The 13042-nt window shown below is 36.4% G+C and overlaps 1 protein-coding gene across 1 annotated transcript; it reads left to right on the top strand.

The window, feature by feature from the left end:
• Window positions 1-10677: 10677 nt before the first annotated feature.
• Window positions 10678-11733, top strand: LOC104234977 (uncharacterized). Its single transcript, XM_070158030.1, has 2 exons — window positions 10678-10908; window positions 11065-11733. Exons 1-2 carry the CDS (start codon window positions 10678-10680, stop codon window positions 11731-11733), a joined length of 900 nt encoding a protein of 299 aa, XP_070014131.1.
• Window positions 11734-13042: the final 1309 nt, after the last annotated feature.

Genomic DNA, 13042 nt, shown 5'->3' with positions numbered 1-13042 from the left:
TTCCTTACAAGTATTTTCCATATCAAACATTACTATCAAAAGTGACAAAGGGACATTATCCATTCTGATGAGATTCAACTAAATCTCATTTTCAATAGCACTACACAAAACATTAGACTTCCTAAGCTTTCAACAAAAAATATGGCTTGGACAAATTTGAGAAGCTAATGATGAGCAGTACTATTTGTAGCCGCAAGACTCACTTGATTCATATTTGTTTATAGCATTCGTTGAAGATAAAGAAAAACATTCAAACTTGTACAAATAACGAGCTGGTGATGCATCTCTATTTATAACGCTAACCTCTGCCCGTTTTGAACATAAAGGACAATGTAAAATTCCAACAAGAATTATTAGCACCTTAGAAACGTAAAAATTTGTGGTTCTAAAGGAGTACGGTAGAACCTTTTCAAGAATATTATATGGATTTTTCCCTACTCCAAGCATGTTAAGGCTATCCTTTTTCTTTTGGCATGATCTATATGACACAAACGAAACATGCAAATGCACAAATTCCATAAATGACTCTATTCATAGAAGTATTAGAGATATCTATGTTCTTGAATTTTCATGTGCCATAATATTTTATTATCTGTTCATGGGTCTTAGAAAAATACGAAAGTTGAAAAGTGTTTACTTTATGATAATACTCAAAGGCAAAATGGTCTTATGACATTCTGAAAGATTTTATTAATGTACTTTTCAAGCATTGTATTCATGTACATTGACCCATGACCATATGACGTTATATACTTGTATATATATATATATGTATATGAGATATGGGAAAGGTTATGGCATTATATACGCACCACCACCTGATCAGCTGATATACGTTGATGATTTTTCCCATAGTGGCCGAGATGATATGATGGGATGCCCTCAGAGGATGATGATGTTATGAAACATGTACCTATGCACGACATGACATTCATACGCATATGCATGACACTATAAGTATTTTATGATTTACAAAGTTTTCCAGACTTATAGGTGAGTCAATTACTCTATTTTTCTTCCATGTCTGTTATGTACTTATTTATGTGCCTTACATACTCGGTACATTATTTGTACTAACGTCCATTTTGTCTGGGGATGCTGCGTTTCATGCCCGCAGGTCATGATAGACAGGTCGAGAGCCCTCCAAATAGGCTATCAGCTCAGCGGAAGATGTTGGCGCACTCCATTTGCTTCGGAGTTGCTTGTTTGGTTAGTATGAGTTTGATGTGTATTGTTTGGTATGGCGGGACTCTGTCCCGTCAATTATGAAAACTATGTATTCTTAGAGGTTTATCAACAGATGTCATGTACGTAAAAGATTGTATGGCCTTGTCGGCCTATGTTCAGTATTCAAGTAGTTATTTTGGTCTTAGAGGCCCATATGTCTTATGTATAAGTCGGCATTACAACCACTCCGGCTCAGTTATCTATGATAGTACGACATGAAAAGATACGCTATATTGGTACTCGGTTGAGTAAGGTACCGGGTGCCCATCGCGGCCCATCGATTTGGGTCGTGATAAAAGCGGTATCAGAGTAGTTCTATCCTAGGTTGTCTACAAGTCTTGTCTAGTAGAGTCTTGTTTATGGGTGTGTTGTGCACCACATTTATAAGCAGTAGGCTACAGGGCATTTAGGACTGTCACTCTTTCTTCTTACTCTAGATCGTGTGGTAGAGCTCACTTATAGGAATTCAAATTCCGAAATTCTATTTTATTCGTAATAAGACGAGACCTACATCTAGAAAGAAGGTTGGAAAGAGAGATAGTTGTGGAAGAGCTGAGTCAGAGGAATTGTATTTTTGTATAATGCCTACGATAAGTAAATGTGAGGTCTTTGGTAGATCATGGGCGTACTGAAAGATGTAAGCTTCATGATAAGAAGCTTTAAGGCAAGATACCTATCCACCTTAATGGTGAAGGACAATGAGAGATTCAGAAGATAAATACAAGTTTCAATAAGCAAAAGAAGCAAGATGAAGAAGAGTATGAGGCGCCCAGTTAATGAAGGTTAACACTGTTTATAATTCAGGCAGAGGAATATAAACTTTTTGAGTTATATTCGACAGTAACAAAGGTATGTATAATTGGCCGTACCCATCTCAATTATTCCCTATGGGGGCTAACAGGTGTAATTTAAGAAAAGGACGGAACATTAAGATCCAGCTGGGGTTAGAGTAACCTAAAATGGTGAATGAATTGTTTGGGTTAGTTGACATTGCTGGAAGATATTTCAGATGTGCTAATAGATCTCCTTGTGAGACACCCAGGTGGCGCACTCTAAAATAGTACAGATAGATATGAGTACTATAAAGATAGATACTGGAAGCCTTGAAGGGATAAATATTACCTTGTTCGAGTTTTCAGAATAAAGTGATGGGCATAAATGTTAGCGAGAAATAAGAAAAGAGTTAATGAAGCAATATGAGTAATATATGATATAAAGATGTCAACGGTAGATCAAAAGATGACACTATTACAGAATCTATAGTCAAGTGAAGGAAGAGACGAGGGGTGACAAGCCTTAGGACAATAAAAAAGTGTATTCCATGCAGTCATGTCCTCATTTCGAGAAATAAGTTCGTAACTCTAATACGATTACCAAAAGGAAAAGTTAGACACCAAATTAATATAACAAGTATGGATTGGTGAACATGATAAACTAAACATGAAGTAGGAACTGAGTGATTGATAACAGTCAGCATCATGAGAGTTTCAGATTTCGTTCTAGGTATAACAGAATGGACAACAGAAGAAGATCCGTGATGAATTTAGAGAATGGTCATTCAGGGAGACGCTTCCCTAAAGCAAGCAATATGAGCAAAGTTGAGCTTAAGGGACTATATGGGCCAATTACACTAAGTGTCACAATTGCGAGTGAGCAATTTTGTTATCCTTGGTAAAGAAGGATTACCGCAAAGCGAGTAAGGGTCATTGATGATGTGAAGGGACACCAAAGATGAAGAGGAAAAACATCTATAGGTAAGTCGTCATGGCTCCAAGTCTTAGTACTCCTCTAAAGGGAGGAATATAGAATGATAAATGACGAATGAAATAAAAATAAGAAAAGGATGAGGTTGCACCTATCCAGATGTTGCAGATATGCTATGATTCCATAACATTATGTAAGCATGACGTCAAGGAAAAAAAATAAGGATTTCTGCCCGGGATGTTATTAATAGATATGCAGTCAGTACGTGAGGTAAGTTAAGACATAGGAAGTAACCCAAGAAAGATTACGTGGAATATGGATATGAGAATGGGCCGACGAGTAGTTAGTAGTTGATTCATGAACAACTTAGTCATGACTAGACAAGAAGTTACAGACAAATCAGCAGATCATAGAAGATAAATGTCACAAACCCCAACATGGAGAATTTAGTCTCGCAGTAATGTCATTATAATACTTGAGATATATTCAAATAGGAGTTGGGGTAGTTAAAGGTATCGTATAAGTGTTACGGGGATAAAAAAAAGTGCCACTAGAAAGGCAGTCAAAATATTAGTTCAGAAGCAACTGTACAAGAACAAAGGAGTGGAGGTAAGTAACTACGGATAAGTATAGGCAAGGAAGGACATCAGAAAGTCCGTCGAGTATACAATGTAATAGGCTCGCAACTTTACAAGAGTCAGAGGGTCTTTCCTAACTACTACGACGAAAGACTAGCTGAGGAAATAAGGAAGAAGGCTTCAACCTCGGCCCAATGACCTAAAGAAGAAATAGTCTTGTAACAATAGTCTCAAAACAATATTGTATGCACTCCCTAAGAAAGTGGCACCTACAGTGGCTAATGAACAAGGAGTAAAATCAAAAGTGATATTCAGGATTATATGAGTTGTATGGAATTTCAAATATGTGGGCACTAAGATAAGCTTAGTGTGGACGCAACAAGGGGGCAGAAAAATCAGAAAAAGTAATAGCTTACGTTTAAAGAAAGCTAAGATGAATAAAAAGGGATTATTTGATCAATAATCCAGAGTTGGTTACGTTATGAACGCGCGTAAGGGTTCGGAGTTTTATACATACAACATATACAACCATAGAAGATTCTGGTATATGTTAAAAGAAAGAAATGAGCGCAGGTCACAGACGACGGATTAAGTTGTTAAAGAATTGTATCATGCATATCCCATACCGCCATGAAGGGATAAAAGTAATAACTAACTCCATGAGCCGCAGATCGGAAGATATCTTTAGCCTACATAAAGGTTGACCAGAGGAAAGAGAAAACTAATGAGTTACATCAACTAAGTAAATCAGGAGTTTGATTATTGAACCTAGAAAATTATGGATGTAGTTATTGAGAACATAGAAGAATCACTCTTAATATTGAGGTGCAAGAGAGATAGCACAACAACCATATTCTATAATGACTCTACGATAAAGCCGGTTAGAAAATACTAGCCTCATAAGAATTCAGTATGGAACTCCCATCAGATTCTATAGGCACCATAGGTGCAAGTATTAAATAGAGTTTTAAATTGTGGATGTGAATTCTACCTATATGGAAGAAAGTCATGAAGGAGATAGAAGACATGATACGAAACTTTGAAGTACGTAAGGTAAAGGTAAATGATTTACGAGATGCAGAAGGTTGTGAATAGTCCATACTTCAGATAGAAGACTAAATTCGTGAGGATTCAATATCTAGGAATAATAGCGGCATTGTCAGTAGCATATCCTCCAGTCTATGGTCTAGGTATCGAGAAGCCTGATTAAGAGAATAAAGAAGAGTCAGAGACGATGTAATGTCTCGCTTTACGTTCCAGAATAACATAAGGAAATCTATGGTACAAGCAAGTTGAAGGAAGGTTGCGAATAGTGTAAATGGATAGGTATAGGTTGCAAGCTGAAGTATGGTAGAGCGACAAAGTTTTAAGAAGACATAAGTAAGGATAAGAAAAGGAAAATGAAAAGGGGACGAGAATGGATAAGTCCTCGGGATTATGTCCATAAAAAAAGAGAGTTAATGGTTTATCTAAGTTATAGAAAGTTCAGTATAGCCTAAATGAACTCAAAAGGAGTCTAAGACTAATAACATTTAGAAGAAATTGACTGTTGCCCTGTTAATGGAATGAGGATGTAATTGTGATAATTAAAGGATAACATTTGGGCCTTCGATTGAGTAATGATTTTAAAACAAAAATAGAAAAAAAATAGAAGAGGGGGATTTCATGAGTTGCACAGGATTAAAATACCCACGTAGGGTGAATCACATTGGGATGCTATAAAATACGATTATGGAAATCACTTCAAATATTTGTCGATGCAACGTAAGCCTTAGTGGCAAGGTATTACGTAAGAAGTTTCATGTTATCAATGGTATATTATAGATTAATATTGAGGCGAATCATAATGGATGGACAAAAGTCACAAAGTATGAGCTATGATTAGGCCGTCTTTCTTAAGATAAACAGTAATGAGGAAGCATTAAAGGACTTAGCCTTATGCATATAGGATAAGCAACAAAAGTAACCTGGAGTTTGATCACGACCTCAGTAACGACAAATCAAGTAAGAGAGATGGTATGCTAACCTACTTAGATGCAGTAAAGTCATACGAATGGATAATCAAGTCTATGAAATAAGATATAGCAATATTCGTAAATTCGACATAATATCGAGCAAAGAACTTTAGTATACCTATAGATGCCCAGAGAGGTATCCTATTAAGTCTTATATATGTTTACAAAGTAAGGCCTAGAGATTGACTAAAAGCTAAAAGGAAAAAGGAAAAATGAATCGCATAAGCACACTTACAAAGCCAGGGTCATACAGGCCGCATGACAGGAGGTAGCAGCACTGACGAGATTAGAAAGATTTCGACCACAAGTCATGATATGAGCAAGAAGACTAAAAGGGGGAATACCCTAGACTTTGGATTTATTCACAGAGCAACTACTTAAATGGCAAGGAGAGTATTAAGGTATTCACAAAAACTATGTGTTATGAAAATAATAAGAGCATCAGTCAACAATCAAGGACGAATGATCCAAAGGGGGGAATGATGTTACACCCCGCAATATTGTGACAATGTTACGTCGTGCAGTATTATATTACGATGATGTTACCTTCGCAGTAATAAGTTACGATAATGTTGCACCCTGCAGTATTACATAACAGTAATGTCATGCTTCCGGTATTAAATTACGACGATGTTGTGCCCTATTGTATGTTGAATTTGTCGTAAGGTAATTGACATCTATCGAAGAAAAAGATTATTCGGAAATTATAAGGATTATGCTATTTCACAAGTGATGAGTAAATTCTTAAAGATGAGAGGGGAAGCAGGTCAAAGAAAATAAATTTTCGTCCAAGTTTGGCATGTTGGAATAATATACGGGCCGAGCGTTAATACCCGGTATTTATGGACTAGTGTCATACAAGGTACTATATGACCATGATAGTAAGATGTATAAGATGTGTTAAAAGTGAGTTGTATTTTATGTAATTTGAGATAATTCTTAATTTTGCGGGTAATTGGTTAATTATTGGGTAATGACATATTATCCAATTAAAGAACTAATTGGATAAAGATGGGGAAAGAGTAACGTCGCAGCAAGCCACTCTTTATCTATATGACTCTTGATAAAATTTTATTAGGTGGCAACAATGTGTCAATTACACATTCATTTCATTACAAGTATTTTCCATATCAAAATTTACTATCAAAAGTGACAAAGGGACATTAGCCATTCTGATGAGATTCAACTAAATTTCATTTTCAAGAACACTACACAAAACGTTAGACTTCCTAAGCTTTCAACAAAAAATATGGCTTGGACAAATTTGAGAAGCTAATGATGAGTAGTACCATTTGTAGCCGCAAGACTCACTTTATTCATATTTGTTTATACCATTCGTTGAAGATACAGAAAAAGATTCAAACTTCTACAAGTAACGAGCTGATGTTGCATCTCTATTTTTAACGCTAACATCTGCCCGTTTTGAACATAAAGGACAACGTTACAATTCCAACAAGAATTATTAGCACCTTAGCAACGTAAAATTTTGCAGTTCTAAAGGAGTACGGTACAACCTTTTCAAGAATATTATACGGATTTTTCCCTACTCCAAGTATGTTAAGGCTATCCCTTCATTCTTTTGGCATAATCTATACGACACAAACGAAACGTGCAAATGTAGAAATTTCATAAATGACTCTATTCATAGAAGTATTAGAGATATCTATGTTCTTGAATTTCAATGTGTCATAATTTTTAATCAACTGTTCATGGGTCTTAGAAAAATATGAAAGTTGAGAAGAGTTTACATTATGATATTACTAAAAGGCAAAATGGTCTTATGACATTCCGAAAGATTTTATTAACGTACTTTTCATGTATTGCATTCATGTATATTGATCCATGACCAGATGACATTATATACGCGTATATATGTATGTATATATATGTATATGGGATATGGAAAAGGTTATGATGTTATATACGCACCACCACCTGATCAGCTGGTATACATTGTACCTATGCACGACATGACATTCATACGCATATGCATGACACGATAAGTATTTTATGATTTACAAAGTTTTCCAGACTTACAAGTTGAGTCAATCACACTATATTTCTTCCATGTCTGTTATGTACTTATTTATGTGCCTTACATACTCGGTACATTATTCGTACTTACGTTCTTTTTTGCTTGGGGACACTGTGTTTCATGCCCGCAGATCCCGATAGACAGGTCTAGAGCCCTCTAAGTAGGTTATTAGCTCAGTGGAAGATGTTGGTGCACTCCATTTGCTTCGGAGTTGCTTGTTGGGAATTAGGAACCCTCAGACTATATGCTATGTGAATTTAATATGAGAGGCGTATATGTCGCGCCCTCTTTTCCCCCTTTTTGACGGGGAAGTCCGTATTTCGACATTCATGTGGGGAATAAATCATTTCCTTTTGGGAATTGGGTATTTGAAGAGTCGCTACCTAACGGATTATTGTGCATTAGGGCACCTTGAGCAATTAACTCATGGACTAGTTTGCATTACCAGAGATTTAGGGTAAGGACTCGAAATAACCTTGAGGGGAAGGTGTTAGGCACCCCTCGCGGTCCACAATGGTGGGTCCCGGCTGAACTTAAACTATGTGAATTAGTCATGGTAACAAATAAACAGTTTTAACACGTATTTGCAAGTAAAAGGGCATGTTTTAACATTCTGAACACATGTATGATTCTATTAATGGAACAAGGGAAAAGGTTTGAACAAGTTGCACATATATAAAGAAAAGTAAATTTATTTAAACAACGGGAGTTGGGAAAGAGGGGTCCTAGGTTGGTTAGCCTACAGGATCATACCCACACAATGTCTGGCAAAGACTCCTCAACGAGAGGCTACACGTGACATTAGTCATCATATTCCTTACTACCCAATTCCCTCCCCTTGGCCATAGCCTAAAGCATTCTATCAACCTTAAAATATATCTTATGCGTGCACTACCCGTCCCTTCCTCGTGGCCTTGGAGGTATTTAGGACCTCTAATTTAGGTAGTTCTAGACCATCCTAAGGGTTTTTAAAAGGATACGTTCTAGGAGTCAATCAAAAATTAAAAAAAAAATAGGACTGCATTTAAAGCGGGAACAATTAAAGGCTCACATTTACCTCCACAAACATAACAAGTAAGTGCACGTCTCAAACAATAGTTTCAAGTATTTAAGAGAAAACCTCAAAACATGATATCTAGGTGAGCAGAGATTATGCAGTATTGAATTAGGACCAAAGTGTCAAAGAGCTGAATCCTACTTGCCTACTGATTCTTTTAAACCTGTTGAGTGTGAGAAGTCTCAAATAACAAGGCGTAGATTTATAGTTTGCAGAATTTTTATCGCCCTACAGGGTTGCCTAGGCGTATAACAGTGATGTCCTATGAGCATGATATCTATTATTGATTAAGAATGTAACTAAACAACAAACAGTTTTAGATGGCAGTTTGGATCCTATAGGCATGCTTTCTAGCACTATTATTTAAGGCAGCGTTGGAACTTATTAAAGAAGTGGACAGATTAGTTAATTAAACCAATTCAAAATAAACACACGAGAATTAAACTGTTTTTCTAACTAAACTGGTTTTAAGTTCTATAGGAATGATTTCTAATTGAGCATAAAGTGAAACAAACAGCATTCATTTAACCAAAGTGAAACCCCTGTAGGCATGATTTCTATTAAAGCTGATTTTAACTCCTATAGGCATGGTATCTAGTTACTAAAAGTTGATTTAGATACTATAGGAATGGCTTCTAGTTGTGTTGAAGTAAAGCAAACTGAACTTATTTTAAACCAAAGCAGATCCTATAGGCATGTTATCTAACAAACACATTTGAATCAACATGGATCCTATAGGCATGGTATCTACCCAATTTTACAATATATAACTACCCTCCCTTTTTCACTAATCACCCCATTATTTGTTTACAATAATTTTTACAGACCAATAATTTGAATAAAATTACATAAATAGAACAAAAATTAATTAATAGGGAGCCTGAAGTAGGCCCAAATGATTTCCAAGCCTCCAGTAGTCTCAAATGCCAAAAGTTCATAGCCAATTCTATGTCTAGGTGTGTTAGAGTTCGCTAAGGACCTCAAGGATCCCGGGCAGTGCTCACACCTAAACCTCTCTCAAATAATAACTGATTTAGGTGCACTGTGGAAATGTCAGCCCTAACATGCCAGAGTTCAGAGAGATCTCAAGGGTCTCAAGGCAGTATACATATCAGAGGGGCATGACCTAGTATTCTAAGAGTAAGTGGAAGTGCATGATAGTTTGAAAGAGTTTAATAGAAAGGTCTTAGGACTGAAAAGAACTTCTGGAAACCATTAGTGATAAAACAGTTTGAGGGAAAGTGTAAGGAAATAATTTTGCAATCAGAATACAAGACAGAGAATAAAAGAACTATAGGAAGTAACTTTGGCAAGCAACTTTCGCACAAGGGAAGAGGGATTGGGAACGTAGAGAGTACACCTTAATGGAGCACACAGACAACAGGATACATAGAGTTTTAAGGGGGTTCTATAGGACTAGTAGATAGAATGCAGGTCATGCAGCAAAGATCACAACAAAAATATGTTGAAGCCATTCTAGGGAGAGTAATTAGCTTAGCAGGAGTGAGGCAGAACAGGCAAAGACTGAGGTGCTAGGCGAGTATTAACAGATGAAGGCATGATAATCACACAAAGGCAAAGTCTAGGCATGCTTTATAGACAGAAGTCAGTCAAACAGGAAAGTAATCAAGAGTTAAACAAAATAAGGTAAGGGATAATTAAGTATCACTTAGGGAAATTCACAGAATCAGTCACACACGTAAAATCAGTTAGTCTTCCCCTTAATCAAGAGATAATCAAATCAACAATAAAAGTATGATAAATATTTAAGGAAAAAAATCAAATAAGGTTTGGGTATAGAGTAGGTAATTAGGGGTAAATGAACAGAAGTTTCAACTAAGGAAAGTAGTGACCATTCGATTCTATTTAAATGTAGAATTAATATTATAATTAATTTATTTGAGTGTGTAATCACATGCATAAATTGACTAAAATATATATTGATGAGTTAAACTTGTAATATTGTCTCTAATAATAGATATGGCATGAAAAAGTATCATTGCTGACTTGAACAAGGGTGACTAACTGAATGGTGAAAATTACGACATATGGAGTCATAAGATGTGGTATGTACTCGAAGAGCAAGATGCTCTTGAAAGTATTAACCATGCTATGAGTCACCTAGAGGAGGGTAACACTGCCCAAAACAGGAGGGATCTGGAAACTTACAATATTTGGAAGAAGAAAGATTCCAATGCACGTGGAATTATTATAAGTTCAGTTGCTGATGATCTCATCCACAAATGTGAGCAATATCCTACTGCTCAAGCCATGTGGGCACATTTAAGAGAGGCATATAGGGGTACAACTATGACTCACCTTCAATAGCTGACAATCAAGTTTGACAGGTACAAAAAGCGTCATGATCACGGTGTCAAGAAACATCTAACAGTGATGCCAAATATGATTGCTCAACTCTGAAACACTGGCCATGTTTTCTCTGATTAGCAGCACGTTCAGGCAGTGATTCGGTCTCTTCCCAATAATTGGGAACATCTGAAGGTTAACTTGAACTACAATGATAACATCAAAATTTTTGCTGATGTTGCCCTTCATGTGGAGCTTGAAGACGAGTGGGTTGGTGCTGCTAAAACTGTACCTAATGCCTTTGTGGTAGAATCAAGTAGCACAAAGAGATTAAGCTTCAAGCACAAGAGAAACTGGAAAAATGACAGAAAGGGTATGGAGACGGGAGAAGGACCCTCCGAGAAAAGAAACAAGCCAAATTCCAAGAAAGGAAAACAATTGTATAAGAAGAAAGACAAGAGCAAGATGAAGTGCTACAATTGCCAAGTCCTAGGGCATTTTGCTCGTGAGTGGACTGAGCTGAAAAAGGTAGCATTTCAAAATGCATCTCTTAGTGCTATATATGTGTCTAGCACTATTTTACTAACTGAATCTTATCTTGTGTGGAATGTAGACTCAGGGTCCACCGACCATGTGAGCCGCGATAGAGAAGTGTTCGTTGAGTTTCGTCGAGTTTCACCTGGATCAAAGCATGTATATGTGGGAAATAATGCAAAGCTTGAAGTCAAAGGGATATGCACTTGCATAATGGACATGCGTGGTGGCCGATCTTTGATGTTGCATGACGTCATGTATGTTCCAGAGATTTGACAAAACTTAGTCTCTATGTCTGTTCTTCTAGATTTAGATTTCAATTTGAACTTTAGTTGCAGTGGTCTTAGAATAACTCAAGACAATATTTTTTATGTTTTTAGACATCGTTACGATGGTTTTATTGTGTTAGATTTCAATCCTTCTACGTATAACTATTATGTTGACCGTTGTGTTATGACATGTTATTCTAGTAACAATGATATTGATGTTATTACATGGCATGCAAGATTAAGTCACATAGGGTAGGATCGAATGAATAGATTGGCTAAGGAAGGACATCTAGGTTCTTTCTGTAAAATTGAAATGGCAACTTGTGAAAATTGTCTTGCCGGAAAAATTACACGTAAACCATTTGGAAAGGCTAAGAGAGGTGATTTTCTATTGCATTAATTCATTCTAATATCTGTGGTCCAACGAATGTGAGGGCTAGGTCTGGTGCTTTATATTTCATTACTTTCATTGATGATTTCACACACTTTGGTTATGTCTATTTGATTTCTCATAAATCTAAAGCACTTGAATGCTTTAAGAAATATTTGAATAAAGTTGAGAATTAATTAGGCAAAAGGATTAAGACCCTAAGAACCGATAGAGGGTGTTAATATCTTTCAAAAGAATTTGAAGAATTGTTCAATGAAAAGAGAGTCACCAGACAATTAACTATTCCGTACACACCTCAACAAAATGGTGTAGCAGAAAGGAGGAATAGAACACTACTGGATATGACAAGGTCCATGATGGCGCCGGTAAATTTACCTATCTCCTTTTGGGGAGATGCGTTATTGACTGCAACTTACATTTTGAAAAAAGTGCCATCTAAATCAGTTTCTTCCACTCTTTATGAGCTATGGACTTGTCATAAACCAAACTTAAAAGATTTACGACCTTGGGGTTGTGCTGCATATATAAATGATTCTTTTAGCAAGTTTGGTAAATTAGATCTAAAAGGCACGGAATGTATTTTTGTAAGATATTCAGAACACTCCAAAGGGTATATGTTCATTGGTGAATTAGAAGATGGAAGTGTTACTGAGATTGAATCATGAGATGTCACATTTCTGGAAAATGATTTTCTAAAGAAGGGTGAGGTAAAGAGTGGAGAGCCTCTTTATGAAATGTTGAACTCAGATAGTCAGCAAGTGTCTTCTGACATAGTTGATAATCAAATTGATCAAGATCTTATTATTGATCCGAGTGGGAGTGGTAACTCTCAATCCCAAAATCTTTCTGAGAACCTGAATTTCAACTACGAAAGAGTGCCAGGAAAAATATACCCAAACGTACTTATGAAATTGAAGATTATATG

Source organism: Nicotiana sylvestris, chromosome 9 (genome assembly GCF_000393655.2).
Source record: "Nicotiana sylvestris chromosome 9, ASM39365v2, whole genome shotgun sequence".
Taxonomy (NCBI): Eukaryota; Viridiplantae; Streptophyta; class Magnoliopsida; order Solanales; family Solanaceae; genus Nicotiana; species Nicotiana sylvestris.
Note: the sequence above shows the minus strand (reverse complement) of the source record. Positions and strands in the feature narration are given on the sequence as shown.

Coding starts and splice junctions, on each gene's coding strand:
- LOC104234977 (XM_070158030.1), top strand. CDS start 10,678: ATGTGGTATGTACTCGAAGAGCAAGATGCTCTTGAAAGTATTAACCAT. Junction 10,909..11,064: donor TGTGGGCACATTTAAGAGAG/GCATATAGGGGT, acceptor TTCTCTGATTAG/CAGCACGTTCAGGCAGTGAT.